Source organism: Notechis scutatus, chromosome 9 (genome assembly GCF_049901735.1).
Source record: "Notechis scutatus isolate UNSWTSFEM ecotype Mainland chromosome 9, rNotScu1.2, whole genome shotgun sequence".
Lineage (NCBI taxonomy): Eukaryota > Metazoa > Chordata > Lepidosauria > Squamata > Elapidae > Notechis > Notechis scutatus.
Window position 1 is genome coordinate 21,723,345 of NC_142017.1, and position 26,794 is coordinate 21,750,138.

General features: G+C 45.2%; 1 protein-coding gene across 1 annotated transcript in view; it reads left to right on the forward strand.

Annotated features, from left to right (window-relative positions):
• The window catches only part of CHST8 (carbohydrate sulfotransferase 8), a 336,215-nt gene that overhangs the window by 57,153 nt on the left and 252,268 nt on the right, over positions 1-26,794 (forward strand). The window contains exon 2 of the mRNA XM_026680164.2: positions 24,389-24,613. Within this exon, the coding sequence (XP_026535949.2) occupies positions 24,505-24,613 (109 nt within the window). The 5' untranslated portion in view covers positions 24,389-24,504. The remainder of the gene's footprint in view (positions 1-24,388; positions 24,614-26,794) is intronic.

The following is a 26,794-nucleotide window of genomic DNA, read 5'->3' on the forward strand; positions in this document are numbered from 1 at the left end:
GTTCAATCAGTCACTTACAACATCTGAAGGCAAGTCTAGTTGATTGTCCTCACTATTAGGAAATGTATCTTTAATCCAGGTTGATCCATTGCTTCTTGTCCTGCCCTCTGGTGTTTTGGAGAATAATTAGACCCCCTCTTCTTTATGGCAACCCCTGAGATATTGGAAGACGGCCATCATGTCCCCGCTGGTTCTTCTTTTCTCTAGACTTTCTTTCTTTAGACCTTGTTCTTTTATCCCTCTTATCAGAACTTTTCAAGCGGTTTTATATTCTGTAGGCTGGTTACGATCAGCCCAAAGGTGAGGTGCTGCTCCCTCCCCAATTTCCTGCTGGAAAGAAATTGAGTGTGCAAATCATCCTTCATCATAATTACAGTGGTGAGGCCAAGTAATTCATAAAAGAAGGAGGGATATATTGAGAGCCAATATTGTCTCAGTCTTAATCAATATTAATAATTGTTTGCTTTTTAAAAGTGCAGCGTGCAGCTGGAAAAGATATACTGAGATAAAGTCCTTAACCTGCCAAATTTTTGTTATTATCCTTAAAGGCATCATAATTCTATGTCTGAGCTTTTCTTTAAAAGGAGACGTCATTAGTTGTAGAAATTTATCTTTTATTTATTTCCAAAAAACGCCGGGCCCTGCTTTAATTATACATGAGCTAAAAAGGTCATTGACTATTTCATTAAAGTCAGAGCTGCAGAATTGAGGAGCTTCATGCAAATCATATTTATACAGCGGTTAGGCTGCTGCCAAGGTCTGCAACACCTTCGGCTGCTAAGAAAGGAAAGGTTACTGGCACATTAGCAAAGGTTAATTCTAGAGTATTAAGGGGAAGGAGACCTTCTGCATTCCTGACAACAGATACAGTATATAAATTTTTCAAAGGGGTTTTTGCAGGTTGCAGTGATGGGAGGTATCTTTGATGAAAAAGTCTTTCCGGGAAAATGCAGAAGAGTATGATATGGCTCAGATGCAGTATGTTGTTTGTGTTACAGGAACTGATTGTGTTTCAGACAAATAACACCAGGAGTGTGGAAGGAGAACGCTAAAGCCAATTAAGGCTTCCCTGGCAAAAAAAAAATAAATGAGAAAGTTGGCACTGGCACTGGGCTGGGCAGAGATGGCATGGGGGAGTGTAAACAGAGTCAAGATGGCAGCTATTACCACATGATGGAAACCGCCCTGGAATAGAATGCAATGGAGTAGAATAGGAAGGGATCTTTAAGGTCTTCTAGTCCAGACCCTGCTCAAGTAGGAGACCCTATACCAGGGGTCTTCACACTTGACAGCTTTAAGACTTGTGGACTTCAACTTCCAGAATTCCTCCTCCAGTCATGTTCGCTCAGGAATTCTGATACAAAAATTTACGCCACCAGATAAAGACTGAATGCAGAATGCAATTTTCACATTAAACAAGAGGAAAACCTTCTACGCACCAATTCCACCTGCGCTTTTTACAATTTTGTAAACAACAAACTAAAAGACTCAAGGTCCATCCCACCCCTGATAGGACCTAATGGTAAAGACTGCAATGATGACACCATTAAAGCCAACCTCTTTAACACATTTTTGGCTCAGTATTTGTAAACAGCAATGGATCATGCCCAGTATTTCCTAGTCGAACCACAGACAACTACAATGATCTAATACATATCGATTTTACAGAAGACAATGTTGAAAAAGCACTACGCAATCTAAAACCATCTCTATCTATTGGACCGGACGGAATATGTGCCTACTTCTTAAAAAAGCTATCCACTGCCATAGCCGAACCTCTAAGCATAATCTTTGAAAAATCTTTCAGGACCAGCTCCTTGCCTAACCTATGGTCACAAGCCATGCTCATCCCCATCTTCAAAAAGGGAGACCCCAGCCTAGTTGAAAATTACAGACCAATCTCCTTATGCTGCGTCACCTGTAAAGTCATGGAATCAATTATTAACCAATCCATTATCCTCCACTTAGAGACAAACAACCTACTCTCCAATAAACAATTTGGTTTCAGAAAAAAACTATCCTGCAATCTGCAACTCTTACACTGCAAAAACATATGGACTACACAACTCGATCAGGGCAAAGCAATAGACGCAATCTACATAGACTTCTGTAAAGCCTTTGATTCAGTGGTACATGACAAACTACTCCTTAAACTAAAATCTTATGGTATCTCTGGAGAACTGCATAACTGGATAGAAGCATTCCTGTCAAACAGACAACAAATGGTCAAAATTGGGAGCGTCCTATCAAATTCTGTACCTGTCAATAGTGGTGTCCCCCAAGGCAATGTTCTAGGACCAATTCTCTTCATACTCTATATAAATGATCTCTGTGATCACATTAAGAGCAACTGCATTCTCTTCACTGATGATGTAAAGCTATTCAACACCACAGACAATACTGCTACCCTTCAAAAAGACCTTGACTATGTATCAGAATGGTCAAACAAATGGCAACTTCAAATCTCAACAAATAAATGCTCTGTCCTACATATTGGTAAAAAAAAATCAGAAAATAAAATACAGGCTGAATAGTCAAGACCTTGTTGATGATCCAAACTCTGTCAAGGATCTTGGAGTTCTCATCTCTAATGATCTAAGTGCTAGAGCCCACTGTAACTACATAGCCAAAAAGGTGTTAAGAGTTGTTAACCTAATCTTACGTAGCTTTTTCTCTGGTAATATTACACTACTAACTAGAGCATATAAAACACGGACAGTAGGCATGTTGGTGTGCTTATGCATGCCCCCTACAGACTCTTAGGAAAAGGGTGAGGTCAATAGTCTATAGTCTAAGGTTAAAATTTTTGGGGTTTGGGGAAAAAACCACAGTGTCAGGTAGAGTATTCCAGACATTGACCACTCTGTTGCTGAAGTTGTATTTCCTGCAATCAAGTTTGGTGCGATTAACCTTGAGTTTGTATCTATTGTTTGCTCTAGTGTTGCTATGGTAGAAGCTGAAGTATTCATTGACGGGTAGGACATTGCAATGTATGATTTTATATACTATACTTAGATTGGACCGAAGGTGGCATAGTTCTAGGTTTTCTAGGTCTAGAATTTCAAGTCTGGTGGCATAAGATATTCTGCAATGAGTAGAGGAGTGGAGAACTCTTCTTGTGAAATATTTCTGGACTTTTTCAACTGTGCTAATATCAGATACGTAATGTGGGGTTCCAGACTGATGAGCTGTATTCGAGTATTGATCTAGCAAATGTTTTGTATCCTCTAGTTAGTAGTGTGATATTACCAGAGAAAAAGCTACATAGGATTAGGTTAACAACTCTTAATGCCTTTTTGGCTATGTAGTTACAGTGGGCTCTAGCACTTAGATCATTAGAGATGAGTACTCCAAGGTCCTTGACAGAGTTTGGATCCTCAACAAGGTCTTGACTATTCAGCCTGTATTTTATTTTCTGATTTATTTATTTTTTGCCAATATGTAGGACAGAGCATTATTTGTTGAGATTTGAAGTATATTTAGTTATATATTGCTTATACAGTCATTTATTTTTATCTTATATCATTGTGTTCTCATGCTCTGTTATTTCCAGGGAAGCTAAAAGGAAGAGCCAGTGTAATTTTGAAAGTTTAATTCTGGGACTTTTTATTTTATATTTATTCTATATCTGACAGATCTGAATGTATTGTGCAAATAATACCATTTTTCTTTATTCAGAGAACTCCTATGTAAAAAAAAATTCTATGGTATGAAAAGTCTAATGAATATTAGCAAATCTAGGACAGAAGTGATTTTTCTGGCTAAAAATGTTAGCTGATTATTCTGCACCATCAGTTGACCTACAGCCCATAGAGGCAAAAGGCAAGAGATCAACTTCAGATGTGAAAACCTTTGAAATACCAGTTTAGACAAATGGCACCACACAAAGCCCGCTCTTTTGAACATGATTGAGCCTCTTTTGCTAATTTTCTTGGAATTTAAAACAAACAAGAAAACCAATTACTTGGAGAACGTATTTAAAAGGACATATTTCAAAAAAAGCCGAAGCACAGGTCAAATTATTCTCCAAAGCCCCTGAAGGCAGAACAAGAAACAATGGATGGAAACTAATCAACGAGAGAAGCAACTTGGAATTAAGGAGAAACTTCCTAACAGGGAGGACAATTAACCAGTGGAACAGAAGTTGCCTTCAGAAGTTGTGGCTGCTCCATCCCTGGAGGTTTTTAAGAAGAGACTGGACAGCCATTTGTCTGAAACGATAGGGACTTATGCTTGAGCAGGGGGTTGGACTAGAACAGGGGTCTCCAACCTTAGCAACTTTAAGCCTGGAGGACTTCAACTCCCAGACCCCCCAGCCAGCAAAGTTGCTGAGGTTGGAGACCCCTGGACTAGAAGTCCTCCAAAGGTTCCTTCCACCTCTGTTCTGATTGATTGATTGACTGTCCACAATGAGAGACCCAACAGTCTGTGATTCACTGTGAGATGGGGGTTAAATCCAGATTTCTCATGAATTAATGTATCTCTCTTTTTTTTTCTCAGTTCCTCATTTTTTTTTAATCCATTTGTAGTGGCGCCTTTCCAGATAACATATGAACATTATTTTTTCATCAAACTGAATGAAAACGCTGGGGAGGAGGGAAAGACATCTCGCAACATGCCGAAGAAATCATACTCTGTTACCTGCAGCCAATGTGTGCGCGATTTATCCACTCTGTGTAGTGTTAAGTTCATTTGGATTCTCCTGCATCAAACTGCCAGCCAGGCTTCTTATTAACTCGTGGGTGGCTGATGTGTGAAAGGCAGAGTATGTTTCCAGAACTTCCTTTAATTAGAGGTTTCATGTTAACAGCTGAAATCAAGATTAGCAGGGAAGAACTCAGCTTGGAATAATGCATCAAAGTCAAGACTCACCTTGACAAAAAGAGGTGGAAGGCTCAGTCATTAAGCAGAAAATGTGTGCGTTTCTTTTTCCCCCCGAGGCATTTTGACTTTTAAGATTAAGGAGAGAGCAAACGGCTTTGCAGGAATTAGATGAAAGTTGCTAAAAATTATATCACAATCTTCTTCTCTGCCACTTTCTTGGTGTTTCGTATAAGGAATACCCTGCATGGAATCTGAAGGTAGTTGTGCTTGCAAAACTGTCCCATGATAAATAGTGCTGTGCAAACTGCTGTTGAGTTCACATTATGCTCAGTCATGGTTTTGTATACCTGCTTTATACAATAAACCCCAGTTGAAGCACCAAAGGACAAATTTCAGACAGGCAGGATAATGACAACAACAGTAATTACAGCAGGGTATTCCATGACATTTACAGGACTCTGTACAAACCAACCCAGAAGTTCCCAGACTTTTATCAGTTCATGGTGTCACTAATGCCACATTAATTTGTTTCACAGCACTTCCTGGCTCACACAGTATCTCAGAGAGACACACAGACAGGTTAACAGAGTTGGAAGGGACTTTGTAGGTCATCTAGTCCAACCTCCCGCCCAAGCAGGAAACCCTTCTTCATTCAGGAGAAGGTTCAGACCACAAAGAGGTCTCTTCCAACTCCGGGGTTCTCTAGGTCACTTTATTACTGTATATATCATCTTTTAACAGATTAACAGAGTTGGAAGGGACCTTGTAGGTCATCCAGTTCAACCCCCTGCCCAAACAGGAGACCCTACACCATTTCTGACAGGTGGCAGTCCAGTCTCTTCTTGAAAGCCTCCAGTGATGAAGCTCCCACAACTTCCTAAGGCAACCTCTGTTCCATGGGTTGATTGTTCTCTGTTAGCCAGTCTTCTGGACGTTAGTAGACCCGAGATACAAATCCACAAACCAACATACAGAGATGTAGGTAGTCATTTATTTTGTACACGTAACACATCCCATCCGGCGGTAACGGTTTGAAATCCAAACTGGGTTAAGCGCTGGAAGCATTTGCCTTCCAGCGCAATTATAGCATTACCCCACCCTCCTAATTGCAGCTACCTCCTGCAGACCGTCCTACCCTAAATCCCCACATAACAAACGTTCCCTAATATGGCTAATTAGGCTTTTATTCCCGTATCCTGCCACCGCAGCCTATGACGCTCTGCATCGTATCTACCACCATCCGGTGAGAATCCTGCCATAACAAACATCTGTCCCCTCCCTCCACTAAGCCTCCAGCGACGTCCTTGGGGAATCCCTTGTCCAGCCTCCATGTCCCAGGTATCAATGTGAGGCAGCATTGCGAGGCAGCATTTGGGAGCCCCCATTCAGCCCTCAATTGCCACTGGTCGGGTTCGATGCTGCATGTTAGAGAGATCCGGGTGTAGAGCTCTACTGCTGACATTCTCAATCTCACAGTTGCTCTCAAAGGTTTAAATAGCCTAAGGCAGGGGTGTCAAACTGGATTTCTTTGAGGGCCGGATCAGCATTGTAGTTCTCCTCCACAGGCTGGGGTGGGGAGATGGGACGTACTCCTCCTGCAGCACCCCACCGGCCAAAACGGGGTGCGGGGGAGCCTCATGCATACGCACACACCCTGGCACCCCGTTTTGGCTGCCAGAGGCACTGTGGACCAGTCTTGTGCTATTTCCAGGCCTGCCTCACAGGCCAGATTTAAGCACCCTGTGGGCTGAATCTAGCCCACAGGCCTTGAGTTTGACACCTGTTGCCTAAGGCAGTGGTCCCCAACCTTTTTTGTACCAGGGACCAGTTTCAAGCACAAACACTTTTTCAAGGACGGGGGGGGGGGGGGAATCCGAGTTTGGTGGTTTGCTTGCAGACGTTTCATTACCTGACTAGGTAACATCTGATGTTGTTACCTAGTCGGGTAATAAAATGTCTGCCAGCAAACCACCAAGTTCAGGGAGCGCCTCGGTCCTGCCTCCCTCAGCCCCATCCCTCAGGTGTCTCCCTCCCTCCCTCAGGTGTCTGCCTCGTTCCTCTCTCAGTCGCTCTCTCGCTGCTCCACCAGCCCAGGAAGAAACTGCTTCAAAGAAGCGGGGGGGGGGGTGGCTTTTCCTGTCGTCGCAGCGCCTCCGAAGCGCCCGTTTACCCCCACCCCACCCTGCCCGTGCGCGGTTCAACCCAGTGCTCCGTTCTGCCTGCCTGCCTGCCTTCTTCGTTTCGGAGCAGCTTCGGCTGATAAAAAGAGGCGAATAGTTATTATTCTCAGCCGAAGCTGCTCCGAAACGAAGAAGGCAGGCAGGCAGGCAGAACGGAGCACTGAATTGAAGCGCGCGTGGGCGGGCGGGTGGGGGTAAGCGCGCGCCGGAGCGCTGCGGCGACAGGAAAAGCCACCACCCCCCCGGCTTCTTTGAAGCAGTTTCTTCCTGGGCTGGTGGAGCAGCGAGAGAGCGACTAAGAGAGGAACAGGCGGGAGGAAACCGAAGCTGCTGAGCCAGAGAGCAGGACAGGCTTCGGTTGCTTCCTCCCTCCCCTTCTCTCATTTGTGTCCTTGATCCCCGATCCCAGCAGCATTCACCGAAGGCAAAGAAAGCCGCCATTTTTTTTAAAAAAAAATTCTTTGCGGCCCGGTACAGAGTGCTCCACGGACCGGTACCGGTCCGCGGCCCGGTGGTTGAGGACCCCTGGCCTAAGGGATTCCTAGGAGTTGGTGACAGTTTACGTGGCGTGGGAACTGTGAAACCAGCCTATTGCTTAGCCCAATCCTAATGTGGGAACCCAATCGCGGTCTCTTTACACGAGAAGGGCCGTACTGTGAGGCCCCTCTCAGTCTAATTCTGCTACCATTCATGCTCTGCCCCAGGGCCAGCCCCTCCCTCTCAGCCCAAGGTCCAGTTTCTCTCAGTGGTGGGACTCATCTCCGGGGGGTGGGGATGAGTCTGCCTACTGAGATGAGGTGGACCAGTTGCTTTCAGGGTGTGGAGACAATAACTTGGTCCTCAACACTAATAAGACCAAAGAGTTTATAGTGGATTATAGAAGGAACAGATCAGACCTCCAGCCCTTGCTTATCAATGGAGACCGAGGGGAGCAAGTGGCCAGTTTTAAGTTTCTGGGTGTTACCCTAAAAGAGGACCTGACCTGGGGGCCCCACATTGCAGGTCAAAAGGGCCCAGCAGAGATTATGCGACCTGAGGCTTCTCAGGAAAAAACAACCCAATGAAAAACTGCTGGTGACCTTCTACCACTGCACCATAGAGAGCATTTTAACTTACTGCACCTGTGTATGGTTTGCCAATTGCACAGTGGCAGATAGGACAGCGCTCCAGAGGGTTAACAATATGGGGTGAACCAGTGGTGGGATTCACAATATTTTACCACCAGTTCTGTGGGCATGGCTTGGTGGGCGTGGCATGGGAAGAATACTGTAAAATCTCCATTCCCTACCCACTCCTGGGGGAAGGTTACTGCAAGATCCCCATTCCTACCAACCTGCTTTCCAGCTCCGTTCTCCTCAAGGCCTGTGGGCCACATCTGGCCCATGGGGTGCTTAAATCTGGCCCATGGGGCTGTCCTGAAAATAGCAAAGGGCCGGCCCTGCGGTGCCTCTGGCAGCCAAAACGGGGTACACGGGCATGAATGAGGCTCCCCCGCACCCCATTTTGGCCAGCAGGGTGCTGCAGGATGCGTCTGTCCCATCTCCCAACCGCCTGGCCAACCTGTGGAGGAGAACTGCAATTCTGATCTGGCCCTTGAAGAAATTCAGTTTGACACCCCTGGTCTAGGGCCTCCTGCTTTAACAGGGAGTTGGACTAGAAGACCTCCAAGGTCCCTTCCAGCAGGGGTGGGATTCTACTGGTTTGGACTGGTTCTGTGGAACTGGTTGTTACGATTCTGCACTGGCCCCGCCCCTCTCCACCCTCCCCTCCCTGCCCAGTCAGTCCTTATCATGCATGTGCGACATCGCTGACTGCATTCTCCCCCACCCAGCCACCCCTTAAGGTGTTTCTTTTTTCCCCCTCCCAGCAGTCAGCTATTCTGATGATCAGCTGTGCTGGGATTCCCCTCCCTGTCTTACTGCTTCGCCCAAGAGACTTCCCTGCAAAAATGCCCCCTCCCCCCAGGAGGCTTCTCTGAGGCCCAGGAGGCCAATAAATGGAGTGCTGGGTGGGGTGCTGCAAAAAAGATAAGAAAAGAAAAAGAAGAAGCCACACCCACCCAATCACATGGCCACGCCCACCTAGCCACACCCACCTAGCTATGCCCACAGAACCAGTAGTAGAAATATTTGCATCCCACCCCTGCCTTCCAGCTTTATTCGGATTGATTGATTGATTGATCGATCGATCGATCGATTGATCGATTGACTGACTGTTGTACTGATTGGAAGGCTCCCCACCTCCAGTCTTTCCTGCGTGCATTTTTTCTGGGAGGAAAATCTTCCGCTAAGGCTCTTGGTGGAATGGAAACATTCAGCCTCAGACCAGGTCTACCTCTCCGAGTCTGTTGGCAAAGAGTCCCATTCCCTTCGCATTTCCAAAAGGGAATTCAGTTACCTGCATCGTTTCTATTCTGATAGCAAAGAAAGCAAGACCAAATGGTTCCCCCATTTGCTATTTGCAGTCTTCCGAGGGAGCTCCTGGAAGATTTTCATCTGAGTAAAGAGCATTAAAAAAAAAACTGCTTATGATAGTTTTTTGGATCAAAAGTAGTATAAACTACCCATGGAGGACCTTCAAGCCTCGCTCATTAACTTGCTAATGGATGTAGCGTGTTATTATGAAGATTAGCAGCTCGTGAGCCCTGCAGTAATTTGTACCTGGAAAACTTATAAGGAGAAATGGTTTTGACTGCAAAAGCTTAGTGCTTGTTTACTCAGCTCTGCTTATGATAGTCTTTGGCACGAGACGGAAATGAGGTCTTTGTGCAACTAGACGCAGGGATCCCCAAACTTTAACACTTGTGGACTTCAACTCCCAGAATTAAGGGGTATGTATAAGTGCACCATTGTGCCTACTGCCCCTGTCCTATTGTCCCCATTTACCTATTTCCTGTATTCTTATACCTATGGTTATACCTATTATCTTGTAAGCGATTGACATCAATCAATCAATCAATCAATAATTCCTGAACTAACATGACTGGAGGAGGAATTCTGGGAGTTGAAGTCCACAAGTCTTAAAGCTGTCAAGTTTGAAGACCCCTGGACTAATCAAACAGTTTGTGTTTACACAATTTGCTAATTGTGTAAACTTCAAAACAACTCAGAACAACTCCCCTCACACACATACACACATACGCTCTACCCAAGTTTGCATGTGTTCACATGCAGGCACTATGCTTTTTCCTGACCTGGTTATGCATGTTGTAGCTACTCAGTCATAATGCTGCCTGCTTTGGGAAATCAATGATGGCTTAAGTTGGCTTCTGGCTTGGCTTTGGGATTGCAGGCTTTGAGGAGTCTGGGGGCTTAATAGACTGATTAGCTCCAGGTGGATGTGGACTTTAAATACATTCTCAGCTTGTACAGGTAGTTCTTGACTTACAACAATTTCATTTAGTGACCGTTCGAAGCACTGAAAAAAGTGATGTGACCTTTTTTTTCACATGGTCATGCGATCAAAATTTGGGCGCTTGACAACTAGAATAGAATAGAATTCTTTATTGGCCAAGTGTGGTTGTCACACAAGGAATTTGTCTTGGTGCAAATGCTCTCAGTGTACATAAAAGAAGAGATGCTTTCATCAGAGTCAAGAATCATTAGGTACAACACTTAATGATGGTCATAGAGTACAATAAGCAATCAAACCATACTAGGAAACAGTCAATATAAATCGTAAGGATACAAGCGACAAAGTTACAGTCACAAGTGGAAGGGGATGGGTGATAAGGAGTGATGAGAAGATGAATAGTAATAGTGCAGACTTTGCAAATAGTTGGACAGTGATATAGGGAGAAGAGAAGTGGAGAAAGCACACAGCCTTTGGGGGGGGGCGGGCTGTGCTGATTGTACAGGTATTGGATGTGATTCTGCCTAGCTTCACCTGCTGCTTCCTGTCTGTTAGGAAGCTTATGATTCATTTACAAGTGTGTTCAGGTATTTCTAGCTGGTTTAGTTTAGTTAGAAGAATGTCTGGAATGATGGTATTGAATGCTGAACTGAAGTCTACAAGGACCCTTGCGTAGGTATTTGGAGATTCAAGGTGTTTTAGGACAGAGATCTCCAACCTTGGCAACTTTAAGCCTGGCGGACTTCAACTCCCAGAATTCCCCAGCCAGCAAAGCGGGATGGAGAATTCTGGGAGTTAAAGTCCACCAGGCTTAAAGTTGCCAAGGTTGGAGACCCCTGTTTTAGGATGTAGTGCAGAGCCATATTAACAGCATCATCTGTCAATCTATTTGCTCGGTAGGCAAATTGCAAGGAGTCTTAACAGTGGATCCGTGATGGTTTTCAGGTGGGACAGCACAAGCCTTTCAAAGGTCTTCGTAACTACAGATGTTAGAGCAACTGGTGTGTAGTCATTCAGTTCCCCGATGGAGGGCTTCTTTGGCACTGGGATGATAGCAGAGCGTTTGAACTGATTCATATCTTATGACGGTTGCAGAGTCCTGGGGTCATGTGATCACTTTCTGCAAGCAAAGCCAGATTGACTTAACAAGCGTGTTACTAACTTAACAATTGCCGTGATTCACGTAACATCTGTGGCGAGAAAGGCCGTAAAATGGGGCAGAACTCATTTAACAACTGTCTCGCTTAGCAACAGAAATTCTGGGCTCAATTGGGGTCGTAAGTCAAAGACTACCTGTACTGTTGTTGTCCTGGTTATGATTTTTTCCCTCCCCTGTTGTGGTTAAAATCATTTTGCAGACGAATGGGACTGTTTTAATAAACAAATTGAGACATAAGGAATGTGTCCTTGTAGCTCACAGCAGCCTGTGGTGAGTTTTATCAGAACATTCCCATAGCAACACCTGAATGTCAAGATGCAAATGTTTCTTTTAATAAAGACCATTGTTCTCTGTAGATAGCAGAAGGGCAGGAAGGATCCTGACATCTAGTATCTTATTACTTATGAATGTGTATATGCACCCATAATTTTTCCCCTCCTTTCTGAAATGTATAAATATGAGGCAGGGGTGGGATTCAATTTTTTTAACAACTGGTTCTGTGGGCGTGGCTTAGTTGGTGGGTGTGGCTTGGTGGTCATGTGATTGGCTGGGTGTGGCCAACTCAACATCACTCACATCGAGGCACGCATCTCCCTGCCTGGCCTCTCATGACTGTGGGGATGCTGCAACAGTCGTAAGTGTGAAAAAGGGTCATAAGTCACTTTTTTCAGTGCCATTGTAACTTTGAATGGTCACTCCACACAAGCAAAGTACCAGCAAAAGAGGGAAAGAAAACTCCAGAGAAGTTCCAGAGACAGGAAGTCCAGTCCTGCCAAGAATGGAATAAGGGTTAACGGAGAGGCGGTTTCTGTAAGCAACACCAGAATGTTCTTTCTGCCTTCCTACTTTCCTGCCTTCCTTACAGGATTAGGCCAGTAATTTCTTCTAACAACCGGTTCTCCGGACTGCTTAGAATGTTAACCGGTTCTAGCGAATGGGTGCGAACCGATAGAATCCCACCCCTGATATGAGTGCATCTCTTTGTCTGCAGGGGTGTGTCTCCCACTATTTTTTGGAGGAGAATCAGAATAGAGCTGGGAGAGACCTTGGAGGTCTTCTTGTCCAGCCCCCTGCTCAAGCAGGAGATCCTATGCCATTTCAGACATGCTCTCTGTGTGGCTGTCCAGTCTCTTCTTAGAAACCTCCAGTGTGAAGCACCCACAAGGTCTGAAGGCAACTTCTGTCCCATTGGTTAATTGTCCTCCCTGTTAGTAAGTTTCTCCTCAATTCCAGGTTGCTTCTCCCCTTGATTAGTTTCCATCCATTGTTTCTTGTCTTGCCTTCTTTGGTGCTTTGGAGAATAATTTGACCCCCTCCTCTTTCTGGCAGCCTCTCAAGTGTTGGCATACTGCTATCCTGTCCCCTCTATTTCTTCTTCTTTTCTGTAGCCTAGATAAACAAAAATCCTGCAGCCGTTCTTCATATGTTTTAGTCTCCAGGCCTTCAATCATCTTAGTTGCTCTTCTTTGCCCCTTTTTTCCAGAGTCTCAACATCTTTATTGTAATGTGGTGATCAAAACTGGATGCAGAGCGTCTCCTCCAGTGTGTACTTGACTGTTTATGTTCTATCCTGGTTTTGATTTTACACTGTTGCCCACATGTAGCTGGAATATGTAGCCTGGAATGCACTATCTGACTCTGCTGTTACATCCTCTAACCCCCACTCCTTTAACCTCAGACTAGCCACTATTGACCTCACCCCATTCCTAAGAGGTCTGTAAGGGGTGTGCATAAGTGTACAATCATGCCTATTGTCCCTTGTCCTATTGTCCCCATTTACTCGTACCTATTTTCTGTATTCTTACTCATGTTTATACTAATACCTATTATCTTGTAAGCGATTGACAAATCAAATAAATAAATAAATAAAAGAAGGAAGGATGGAAGGAAGGGGGAAGGAATGAGAACAGGGAAGGAGAAGGAAGGAGAGAAAAGAAGGGAGGGAGGAGAAAAAAAGGGAGGGAGCAGGAGGAAGGAAGGAAAGGAGACAATACCCATTCCTAAGAGGTCTGTAAGGGGCGTGCATAAGCGCCATCGTGCCTACCGTCCCTGTCCTATTGTCCCCATTTACTTGTACCTGTTTCCTGTATTCTTACTCATGTTTATACATACCTATTCTCTTGTAGGCGATTGACAAATCAAATAAATAAAATAAATAGCTAAGCTCTGTTGCTTTCTTGAGGTGTTGGCTGTGCAACCCTTGGAAGGCCTGGTGCCCCTCACTCACGCGGGGTCAAATAATGGCTCAGACATGTAAGAAGCCATCTGTGATGACCCAGAGTGTAACACAAACGTAACAAAATCCAAAACATAAATAAATGTCCTTTAATGCCTCCAACTTGGCCCCAATGTTCAATAATTCTCAGTTGGAGATAAAACGTACTCAAAAATAGTCTTCAAAAGTAAGCAATACCGTCCAAACTTAATGAGCAGATAGAGATGAAATAAAAAACCAAACAAACTACAATGAAGGAAATTCCACAACGGACCAGGATAAGTAATTACCAAATTCAAGGAGATAACAAGCAGGGGTGGGATTCTCCCAGTTCGGACCAGTTCTATAGAACCGGTTGTTATGATTCTGCACAGTTTGGAGAACCGGCAAATTGTGCCCCTGGCTGGCCCCGCCCCTCTGTGCCCCTCCCTCCCCTCCCCGCCCAGTCAGTCCGTATCACACATGCGCGACATCGCTGACTGTGTTTTCCACTGCCCAGTCACTCCTTAAGGTATTTCTTTTTCCCTCCCTCCCAACGGTCAGCTTTTCTGATGATCAGCTGTGCCGGGATCCCCCTCTCTGTCTTACTACTTCACCCAAGAGGCTTCCTTGAGGCCCAGGAGGCCCCAAAACAGAGCATGGGGGGGCGGTGTTGAGAGCCCCCCCACAGGCTCCATTTTTTGCTTTCCTGGGCCCCAGGGAAGCCTTCTAGGAGCAAAAACGCTGCCCTCAGGAGGCTTCCTGCAAAAGGGGGGTGCTGCTCCAAAAAAGAAGCAGCCACGCCCACCCGATCCATGCCCACCTAGTCACGCCCACAGAACCAGTTGTTAAAAAAATTTAATTCCACCCCTGATAACAAGGCACGGTCTGTTGGAAGGACACCAACCAAGATAACTTCAGCCCAAAATAACACACGCTTTACTTCTGGCAACGCTGTGTTGTAATCGTCTCTCTTATATACTAGTCTCTCCAGCTGCAACCAATGAGGAGGATCATGGCCGCTTCTTCTCTCGTAAGCCAAGTTGCTTCCTTCTCCGTTCCTCCCTGCATACCCTAGGATGCAGAGGGGATGGGCCTGGTTCTTCTTCTGACTGCTCAGCCGGCCTCTGCCCTTCCCCAGCCTCCTCCACAACCTCTGGAGCCACACCTCCACTCCCTGTCCACTGTTCCTCCTCTCCCTCAGAGTCCAACTCTAACAAGGGCATGGCACCGTCTAAGCATCTATGTCTGTGGAACACCTGTACTCTGCTTTATATAAGCCTTTTTTCAAGGCTTAGAGTTGACGGGGATGCTCATTCATGCCCATTCTTCTTCTTCTTCGAAGAATCAGGATAGAGACTCTACTCACGCTTTCAAATTTGTTGTGAGAGACAATTTTCAAGAATGCCATGAACCTTCTTAGAAAACAAAGGGTTCACACAATCCAGAGCTTTGCTGCATCTTTGGATAGAGAATAATACAATACAAAACAGAATCTTGTGCATGGTCGTTTTATGTAATACAGATCAAATAGTTAATGTAATGTTTTTCCAATTGTGACTGAGAGATTATGGACATTGAGAAAAAAGTAAGAATTCTGCCTTTGAATTCTGAATCTGGAGTTGCTAAGCGTATCATATAGACTATAAAAGCCCTCTTGAACCAAATAAAGGTTGATATTTCCCTGGAGGAAACAGAAAGCTACATTTGAAATCATGAAATGAAAACAGATGATGGAGTAGAAGAAATTACTATGTTTGGTTAGAAGATGTAGAAGATGGGGGAAGGCAATGGGTGGATGGGATTTTAAAACAGAACTAGAATGCTTTTTGTAGTCTACATGTTTGAGATGGCAAGTATTTGTGTCATTGAACCTGGGGAAATTTGAATCTTTAGACCTGAAGTCAACTGGGTTTGTCAGTTCCTCTACTCTGTCCTAGGAAGAAGGGTGGGACAAGCCACTTTTGATATCTGCAAAGACTTGTCCAATTGTCACCAGGAGACAAGTTTGACTTGACTTGAAGGATGTCAGTCTAAGACTAAGTGTAAGAACAACTTATAACAATTCAGATAGTTCATTTCTTTATTTTTGCACACCATATAGGCTGAATCACGCCAGGCTACTCTCATCCTATCGGATATACCCTGTGAGATTCTAGGAGTGGTTATTCTAAGTCTCTTGCCCTGTTTCCGATCCAACTATGTCCCATGTTGTCGCTCGTCTCACCCTCCTCCTTGGAATGAATTTCCTTATTCCTGGGAAACCAGGCTGTGATCCATCACACCAGCTGTCCCCCTGAAGGCACCGTATCGCGCACTGTCTCCTTAACATTGTGGAGATTGAAATCTATTCTCATACCTACCATTCAGTCGTCATTGAACAAAACAGAAAACTGTCCTTGGGCAATGGGCTGGGTCTTGTTAGTTGTTGTGTGTTGTATAGGACACTGTGGAAAAAAAAACCCACAACAATCCTTGTGGAGAGCATAGAAGCCTAGAGGCTGAGGAGTGAGGAGGAGAAATGGCTTGGCTCACCTTTCATCTTAAACCCTTTGGATCAGAGGTCTCCAAACTTGGCAACTTTAAGACTTGTAGACTTCAACTCCTAGAGTTCTCCACTGGCTGGAGAACTCTGGGAGTTGAAGTCCACAAGTCTTAAAGTTGTCAAGTTTGAGGACCGCTGCTTTAGATTACAGAGGTGGGAAACCGTGGTTCCTTTATGACTTGTGGACTTCAACTCCCAGAATTCCTGAGCCAGCATACTAGCTGGCTCAGGAATTCTGGGAGTTGAAGTCCACAAGTCATAAAAGGGCCATAGTTCCCCACCTCTGCTTTAAAATAATGATTCCCAAACTTCTCAACTTTTAAGATATTCAGCCTTCAACTCCCAGAATTCCCCAGCCACCCATCTTAGTCGACAACATTGAGGAATTGTGCTTTAGCTATGTCCTCTGGTCCCTCTCTGTAGAGCTGTACTTCTCCATAACATTCATCCTGTTGGTTGATCTTTTTCTAATTTCTGGGTTGTCTTGTGTAGATTGGAGAGGAAGGGGGATAGCAGGAGCTCCCAGGAGGAAATCTGTATAGTCCCATGTCCTGCCCCGGGGGTCTGATTAACGTTGCGGGGATTACAGGGCAACTCCAGACAAGGAATAATGGATGGAAACTGAACAAGGAAATATTTAACAAGAAAATAAGGAGGAATTTTCTGACATTGAGAACCATCAATCAATGGAACAGAAGTTGCCCTCAGAAGTTGTGGGAGCATCATCACTTGAGACTTTCAAGAAGAGACTGGACTGCCATCCGTCAGAAGTGGTGTAGTAGGGTCTCCTGCTTGGGAAGGGGGCTGAACTAGATGACCTACAAGGTCCCTTCCAACTCTGATTATCTGTTATCTGTTAGGCAGTGGATCCCCTGAAACATGCTTAACATTGCCCCTGTAAATATGCTTTCTTGGGTAAACTTAAGCCAACTTAAGCAAATCATCCTCTGCAGAATTTTATTTCTGATAATAATTTTTTTTCTCCTGTGGAACTGCTGTGGGCTTTAGAAAAGGGCCTTGAGGAAGAGACGCAACCAAAATAATGCTCAGATACAAAATATTGAGTTGGAGGCAGAAATATAATCTGAGAAAGATCTCAAGGGTCTCGTAGAGATAAAGGGATTCATAGCTTTGGGTTTCCTAGTCTGGCCTACCTGAAAGATCTGATAGAAACTGCCCGTGAGAACGGAGCAGAGCCCAACCACACAACATGAAGGAATTTGCCTCCAAAACTGCTTTTAAGGTGGGTGTTATGAACTAATAAAAACTATTTAATAAAAACTTGTCAACCTTACGAGAAAAGCAGGCTCGTAATCCTGCACCTTTGATTGGCCCATGAATAGCGAGCAGGGATTGGTCCTTACGGAGCAGCCTGATTGGCTATTAGTTAACATCTCTCATTGGGTACAATTTAAACGCGGGAACGCAATCCATTGGTTAACGGGTCAGCAGCCAGCTCTATAAAAGAGCTGCTGCTGCCCAGGGTTTTTGCTCTGTTCTTATTCATAAATAAAGAGTTGAAGTTCACATGTTCTCTGACTCGTCTCCGTTCCTTGCGCCCATGCTCAGAACATAACACTGGCGACGAGGGTGGGATGCGGAGACGATAGAGCTGACTGAACACTACAGAGCGCCAAACAGAGCACGTGGCTGAACGCGCACCAACAACGGCAATATGGCCAGCGGTGGTATACCACCCGCTCCATTTGACCCAGCAAACGAAGACTGAGACTCGTATATGGATCGGTTCCAGATGTTTCTGGAGACCAATAACTTAAAGGACGCTACAACCGGCAAGAAGCAAGCAATATTCCTGACCCATTGCGGGCCTGTCATATTTAAGATGGCGAAATCACTTGCAAAACCGGCTGAGGTGAAATCAATGGATTGGGACACACTCGCGCCCCTCCTACAGGCCCACTATGCACCCGCAGTGCCAACACTTGTCCATAGGCACGAATTTTACCAGAGGGACCAACGGAAGAGCGAAAGTCTTGCAGACTTCATCACTGACCTCCGGAATTTGGGTGGCCTCTGGGTTTTCCAACCTCAAAGAAGCTTTGCGAGACCGCATAGTTCTGGGATTAGATGACCAGACAGTGCAGAGCAAGATCATGGCAAAAGGGGACATCGATCTTGCCGATGCCATCGCAGACGCTACCGCAGCAGAAGCAACCAGGAAGTCGGCCGCTCGAATGTGCCGCACTAACGCACCGCTCCGTCAACTCGCGAATGATACCTCGCCTCGTCCCGAGAGACAATCAACAACGGCGCACCATGAAGACCTGGAATCCCCATCAGTAAGTGATGAGGAAGAGGTCAACCGACTCCGGTCCGAACGAGACCAACAAAACCAATGATTCCCGCGACAATGCGCGGGTTGTGGGGCAAACCACTAACGATCCGATTGCAAATTCCTCAACGCACTCTGCCGTTCCTGTGGAAAAAGAGGCCACATTGCAAAGGTCTGCAGAAGCAAGCGAGAGTCCAGCCCAAAGCGCAGGGAGAATAACTGCAGCCAGTCTACAGGATTCCCTCCTGCGAATTGAAACCACCAGAACCACCAATGGGACAACCACTCCTACAGAAACAAAGCACCAGCCACTTCAACGAGACGAGAAGAGGTACACCAAACCATTACCATCGGCCACGCTACATCATTAGATGCAAGAAAGATCCGAGTGAAGGTCGCCATCGAGAACCAACCTTGTGTGATGGAAGTCGACTCGGGGTCGTCTCTCTCGATGGTTTCCTGGAAGACCTTCAAACAACTAATCCAGGCCATCCGTCATCAGGACCTCAGCCCCCAAAGGATCATACTCAAGGATTACCAGGGCAACAGAATCCCGGTCGTCGGTTCCAGCCAAGTCCAAGTCTCCTTCAAATATCGTATCACGTCACTACCGCTGACCGTCGTTGACCGTGACCGGCCTAGCTTATTAGGCCTACAATGGTTCGCCCCGCTCGGGATCGAGGTAGCCGGCGTCCACCGAGCCGAGAGCAACGACTGGGAGGAGTCTCTCGTCCAAGAATTCCAGGACGTTTTTTTCAGAAGAGCTAGGCAAGTACAAGGGGACCCCAATATCATTTAACCTCAATCCTGAAGTAGCTCCCATCCGCCTTAAGCCTCGTCGGGTGCCTTTTGCACTAAAACCAAAGATCGACGAGCAACTCGATAAATTAATAGCCCAGGGCGTTTTAGAACCAACCGACCACGCCCGTTGGGAAACCCCAATTGTAACACCCATTAAACCAGATGGATCGTTAAGAATTTGTGGGGATTATCGGGCCACTTTGAACCACGCACTTCAGCAGAGTGCTTACCCGGTGCCGGTGGTTCAACACCTTCTCCACTCCCTGGGTGGTGGGAAGATATTCGCTAAATTGGATTTAGCACAAGCGTACCAACAGTTGCCCGTAGATGCGGAAACTGCGGAAGCACAAACTATCGTTACGCATAGAGGCGCTTTTAAGTGCAATAGACTCCAATTCGGAGTGAGCGTAGCTCCGGGAATTTTTCAAAGTTTAATGGAGAGACTTTTACAAGGCATCAAAGGGGTCGTGCCATATTTTGATGATGTTTTAATCGCCGCCCCTAATAGAGACATCTTAGAAAAGCGTCTCAGAATGGTTCTAAGGAAATTTAAAGACGCCGGCCTGAAGGTTAAAAAAAATAAATGTCAACTGTGTACCGAGAGGGTGGAGTTCCTGGGATACCTTCTCGATAGTCAAGGAATCCATCCACTGATAACAAGCTAAAAGCGATTAAAAACGCCCCAACGCCTAAAAATAGAACAGACCTCCAAGCCTTCCTGGGGCTCATTAACTTCTACAACATTTTCTTGCCCCAGAAGGCGGAGCCCCTACACAGACTTCTCGATAAAAGAGCAACCTGGGTCTGGGGACATCGAGAGGAACGCGCCTTCCAACAAGTGAAAGACTTACTAACCTCCGACGCTGTTCTGATGCAGTACAACGAGACTTTACCCTTAACTATTACATGCGACGCTTCACCGTTTGGAGTGGGAGCAATCTTAAGCCATGTACTACCAAACGGACATGAAGCACCTATTGCGTTTTTCTCACTAACATTATCAAGGGCTGAAAGGAACTATAGCCAACTCGATAAAGAGGCCCTTGCTGTTGTATCTGCTGTGAAGCGCTTTCACGAATACATGTATGGACGAGCATTTACGATAATCACGGATCACAAACCATTGCTTGGTATTATAGCGGGAGACAAGCCAACCCCCTATATTTTATCGCCAAGAATGACTTGTTGGTCTGAGTTCCTAGCTGCCTACAATTATCTGTTGCAACATCGCCCAGGAAAAGCCATTCCCCACGCTGACGCTTTAAGCCGTTCCCCACTTCCGGAAACCTTCAACGACCCAGCTCCAACCCTCACGACGCTCCAAATCGAAACGCTGCACTCGCCGCCACTAACAGTGAGAGACATTGCCATCGAGACAAAACGGGATCCTGTCCTGGCACGAGTTCTCAGCTGGGTCGAACGAGGATGGCCAGCCGACCAACTCCACGACGATTTCGCGCCATTCAAGAATCGGCAGACAGAACTTTTCTCCCAGAGCGGCTGCGTTCTCTGGGGGGATAGAGTCGTCGTCCCAGAGAGGCTACAACAAACTGTTCTAAAAGTATTGCACGATGGACATCTGGGCATCGTGCGCATGAAGGCGCTCGCACGAAGCTACGCGTGGTGGCCGGGCATCGATAAGCAGATCGCAGCCTGGGTAACCACGTGCCGAAAGTGCCAAGACATTAGCAACGCCCCACCTAAAGCAATGCCAACCGAGTGGGAAACCCCTCGGGGTCCGTGGTCCCGCATCCACGTTGATTTTGCGGGACCCACCAAAGGACACACGTTTTTATTAACAGTTGACGCCTATTCAAACTGGCTAGAAATCCAGAAGATGAAAACAACCACAACAGAGTCAGTCATTAATAAACTGAATAAATTATTTGCAACGCATGGGTTACCAGACGTTTTAGTTTCTGATAACGGGCCCCAGTTCACTGCCCTGGCTTTTGAACAGTACCTAGCGGACCGGGGCATCCGCCATGCGCTAACCTCGCCAGCGCACCCTGCGGCTAACGGAAGGGCGGAGCGAATGGTACAATTCGTCAAAAAAACCCTACATAAAATGGACTATGGGGACATCGACGACAAGCTCAACCGAATACTCCTGCTTCAACACATCACCTCACACAGCATCACGAATAAGACGCCTGCCAAACTACTAATGGGGCGAAGACTTCGCTCCCACCTCGACCGTCTACATCCTTCTTATTCACCAGAAAAACCTTTCAGATCTAGCGGGAAGTGCCGCGAATTCAAGGTAGGCGACTTGGTGTTTGCTAAAAACTTTTCTGGCGACCCATTATGGGTCCCTGCAACCATTACCCAACCCACCGGCCCCAGATCCTACCGCCTACAGGCAAATGACGGGAGAGCATGGAAACGCCATATAGATCAGCTTCGATCCAGATTGCCACCCACCTCCCGTGACTCCCCTAATTCGCAAACTGAGGGGGGAGGGGATTTCGAGGAGGCCGAAAACGAAATAGATGACGACGTAATCAAGGGGACTCAGCAACCCAACCAAAGAAATGCCCAACCTGAAGAAGAATCAGGAAGCGGGGTGTCATCATCGCGGGGAAATAGCATGAGGGAGGCAAGCCCACGGGACCCGGAAGTAAGCCTAGGAGACTGGGATAACAACAACGATAGCCGCGCCGAGTCCTCCCACACAGAAACGGAACAAGCCGTACCAGAAAACCTTGAAAGCGCTTCACCGGTACCGGACTGCAGGCAAAAACCGGTGGAGCAGCGAAAATCAAACAGGCAGGTAAAACGACCTGCATATCTACGCGAGTATGTTACCGCACCCCTCAAACGGAACCTAGGGGGGAGGGGTGTTATGAACTAATAAAAACTATTTAATAAAAACTTGTCAACCTTACGAGAAAAGCAGGCTCGTAATCCTGCACCTTTGATTGGCCCATGAATAGCGAGCAGGGATTGGTCCTTACGGAGCAGCCTGATTGGCTATTAGTTAACATCTCTCATTGGGTACAATTTAAACGCGGGAACGCAATCCATTGATTAACGGGTCAGCAGCCAGCTCTATAAAAGAGCTGCTGCTGCCCAGGGTTTTTGCTCTGTTCTTATTCATAAATAAAGAGTTGAAGTTCACATGTTCTCTGACTCGTCTCCGTTCCTTGCGCCCATGCTCAGAACATAACAGTGGGCAACTTGTTTGCAGGATATGAAACTTTGGAAACAAATGTTTCTCTTTGCAAGGAGGATTTCCAGTTTTTTAAAAAAATATATGTAGCTGTGCATCCTGTTATCTGAAAATTATAACATCTAAGTGCAATGTGTTAATTAAAACAATAACCAAGAAGCATCCCAATACTTTGGGGCATTAATGTATGCTAACAGGCATAATTTCCTTTTTTTTTTTTTGAAAGAAAAACTTATCCTTGGTCTTAAAGCATACAAAATACCATTGCATGTTCAATTTCCAGAAAACATAATAAAATAGAATCTCAGTAATACCTTTTTAGAATGACCTATTCCCCGAGCAAATCATGCATAACTCTTTAATGTGGCCAACAAGGACAAAAAAGTGACAATAATTAAATAAATTTATTTATTTATTATACAATTGAGTTGTCAATTTTGCAACACCGCATAGGGTATTTCCTCTTTTATTGCCCTTTTAAACAGCGCAAGAACCATTTTTTTAAAAAAGTGTTTGATTCATTTAGCATTTGCAGTGATCTGAGACTGTAGAAAAGGTCCTGGTTGATACCACTGAGTTTTCTTCCTGATTCTCTGGGAAAAGAGTCTCTTGGTTTCCCCATTTTTAGCAGCCAGGATCTTTAACAGAAGGTTTGGCCAGGAAAGGAGGCTGTTCCTGCCTGCTGGAAAGTCACAGATACGACATTGGAAAAATGGTGGCATTAAGCAGGGGTAAGGAACCATGGCCCTTTTAAGACTTGTGGACTTCAACACCCAGAATTCCTGAGCCAGCCATATTGTTGCCCCCCTCCCTCTTTTTTTAATTTATTTTGGTGAAGGTGCTGTGGGAAGAAATATCCATCCGGTTCAGTTCCAAGCCAGGAAAAAGACACTGGAAACATGGAGGCTGATTGGAAAGATGGTTTATTAATGAAGGAGAACCACCAAGCACATGTGATTCTGGTGCATCTGACCACATGGAGTTGAGAGTGAGGGGCTTTTATACCTTCTCCTTGAGCTTCCTGTTCCTGTGCAAGAACATGTATTCTATTGGCTGTTGTCAGACTCCCATGGGGCCATGTAGGGGTTATGTAGGGGTCATAGCTGGCTCTATAGGCAAAGTCCAAATCCTAGGTGTTTGTCTGAGCTAAGTTTGGCTGAAGTTTCTGAGGGTGAAGCAGTGAAGGGGGCTTGTGTTCTTTTAAAGGATGCTGGGTAATTCCTATTGTGGCTTAATGGCTTTTTCCTGTGTTGGATCTTGGGTGAGAGTAATTGCTTATGAATAGAGCTATCTAGATACTTGGCTTCTTTCAAAAAACTCTTTATCTTTTAAGTGCTGGCATCTGCTGAGGGCTATTAAGAAAAGGAGGGCCTGCTTGCTCCCTCTAAAAAAAACATGGTTCTCCATTTCTCATCCAGGGCTTTTTCCTCTTTTTTTATAACAAGTGAGAATGAACTGCATGATGGCTTTGCTTTTTTTTTTAAAAAAAATGCTAATTCCAAATATTTATTTTTAAATCCATTGCACTTAGCAGAATGTGGATTGTTCTATCTCTCCTAACTTCAGGATTCATGTTGTCTTTTGAGGCACAGCCTCCCCAAAGCAGTTTACAAGGCACAACATCTTAAACAAGAATTTAACAAGCTAAAATAGCATCCTAAAATATTTTGAATAACAGATGCAGCGAGCATGATAAAATACAGATGGACGTCCATTCCCTGGAACAAATCTCCACATGGAGTGTTTTGCTGTTTCATATTCTTGGTTGCTAGGCCCAAGGAGGGGTGGGAGGAGAGAAGAGGCAAGATATAGGAAGTTTATTAGAGATGCACAATATTTAGTAGCCGCTCACTGCTTTCTTTCTACCAGGTGGCCCTTGAACCAGGAAGCCAACTGAGATGCTGACCTCAACTCAAGCTTTGGGGATCAAAGAGAAGGCCTTTTCTTCTTTCGGTGGGCTTAAACTGGATTGATAGAGGACTTCAATGATGAAGCTGACCTGCATGTTTTCCTTCATCCTTCTGTTCGGAGCAGCTGGGCTTCTCATTTTCATCCATCTGCAGGATCCAGAAGTTGTACACCAGCAAGCCCCAGGTTAGTTCCTCAGATTCTGCTTTTCACACTGTTTTTACCAAATATTATTTTTTTTAAAAAAAATAACACTTATGGGAAAGATTATCCTTGAAGATCTTCTGTAATTCAGAAAGTGGCAAGGTTTATATTATTAGTTGAAGAAAAGTTGTGGCAAACTCTTGAAAGAGTCTTGAACAGTAAGGTTTATTCCTTTTCTGCAAACTATGCAGTGCACTGTTGTTCCCAAGCAAGAGTTACAACCTTTTGGTTCAATGATGAAAAGTATTGTCAATGTGTATGGCTTGTCAGTTCAACAAACAGTATTTTCTTGCGCTGTCTGTTCTGAGGTAATATATCTAGCACTCAAGGGGAAACCTGGCCGACAGCAGTTTCTCAACCAAAATGGAATCTCCCCAAAATCTCATGTGAAAGAAAAGTGCATTTTCTCATATACCAAAGAAAGACAAGTCAGAAAAATACTATCCTTGAAATTGTGTTCTAATTTATAGTGAGAAAATACATCTGTAGCCTTCCGCTTAGGAATTAGTGCCAAGAATGTTATCAGTCACGTATATCACCAAAACGCACCTACATTCCACTTTCACCAATCTGGTGTTCTTGAGTTTCTTTGCATCTGTGGTTCCTATAATCCTCAGATTGGCCAGGATTGCCACATATTGAAATCCCAACAGATCGAGTGGTTCCCAAGTTGAGGAAGGTTGAAGTATACAGAGAGGACCTGCTACATTTGGTTTAAGTGGTCTGGAGGGGATTCCTTAGCTTTGTTTGGGAACTGATCTCCCCTTTCAAGTTGTTAAAACAGTCTTTTGGGGTTTCATGAGGACTAGACTTTGCACTCTTGTCTAGGTTTGGATGAAAAACAGTGGAATACTTTTGATTGGTTTTTGAATGAGTGTCAGACTCTACTTCATTGAGGGCTGCATCAGGGTTGTGTTTGACACCGGAGGGGCAGGGGTGGGCATGCGTGGCCACGGTGGGCATGGGTGTGGCCATCTCAACGTCACACATGCCGGGGGGCAACTGTGGTGGCCAAATGCTAAGGCAGGACTTCCCTGAAACCCTCACTCACTCATTATAATCTTCCTTCCTTCCTTCCTTCCTTCCTTCCTTCCTTCCTTCCTTCCTTCCCTCCTTCCTTCCTTTTCTTCTATTTCCTTCTCTCTTCATTCTCCTTTCTTATTCCTTCCCCTCTTTCTTTTTCCTTATTTTTCCTTCCTTGCTCTCTTCCCATCTTCCCATCTTTCCTTCTTTTTCTTTGTCTTTCCTCTTTCCCTTTCTCCTTTTGTCCCTTTCTGCATGCTCAAATGCAAAAGGGGAAACATTTCTCCTTTGGTTTCATTTTTAGTTTGTTTTGATAGCCCTCTGCCAGCAAAAATGGGCCCACGCAAGGCCCTCCTGAGCTCCATTTATGCTGGCAGAGGCACCGTGGGCCAGTCCTTTATTGTTTCCAGGCCAGCCCTGCGGGCCAGATAGTTTGACATCCCTGGTTTATAGTATTTGTAGGTGTCTAATAAAAACTTTCCCCTTACCAAAATTGGTACTATTTGAACCAGTCATGCACAAGATTTCCCCATCAAATGTTACTTGGGTAGGGAAAATATTAATGTGAAGCAAATGCAGTTGATCCTTGGTAGCAACCAAGTCCCCCCTTGTGAAGCTGAAAAGCAGTTCCAGATCCCACCCTGGCATGTCTTGGAATGGCCTCTGGTTTTATGTGCATTTCCACAAAAGTGCCACCATATGATACTCCCAAGGAGAAAATAACCATACCTTTTCTGAGGAGAAAATAGTCACTGTTAATATCATCAGTCCAGTTAATTAGAGATAGTGCCATGTATTTTGTGTGTTTGTGGTGGACTAGAAGAAAACTCTTGCTTAACATGGTTGAGGAAAACAGAAAGGAAAAAGAGGTTGATTAGAGGTTAATACATCTACCTCATATGCAAGTAGCCCAGGTTTGAATCCCAGAAGGGTATGGCTAGCTGATGAGAGCTAAGTAGTTTGAAATAGATCTATGCTAGTCTCCCTTTATTTCTTTGTTGGTAAACATACATTCAACACAAAAAAATAGTTTGTCAGGAAAATGACTGCCTGCAAAGGCTCCTGGGTTGGGGTTGAAAGGCGAAAGTGGAAGCAGTATGCTTCATCCCATAATTAGGTAGACCATGTTGCCCTGGTAGA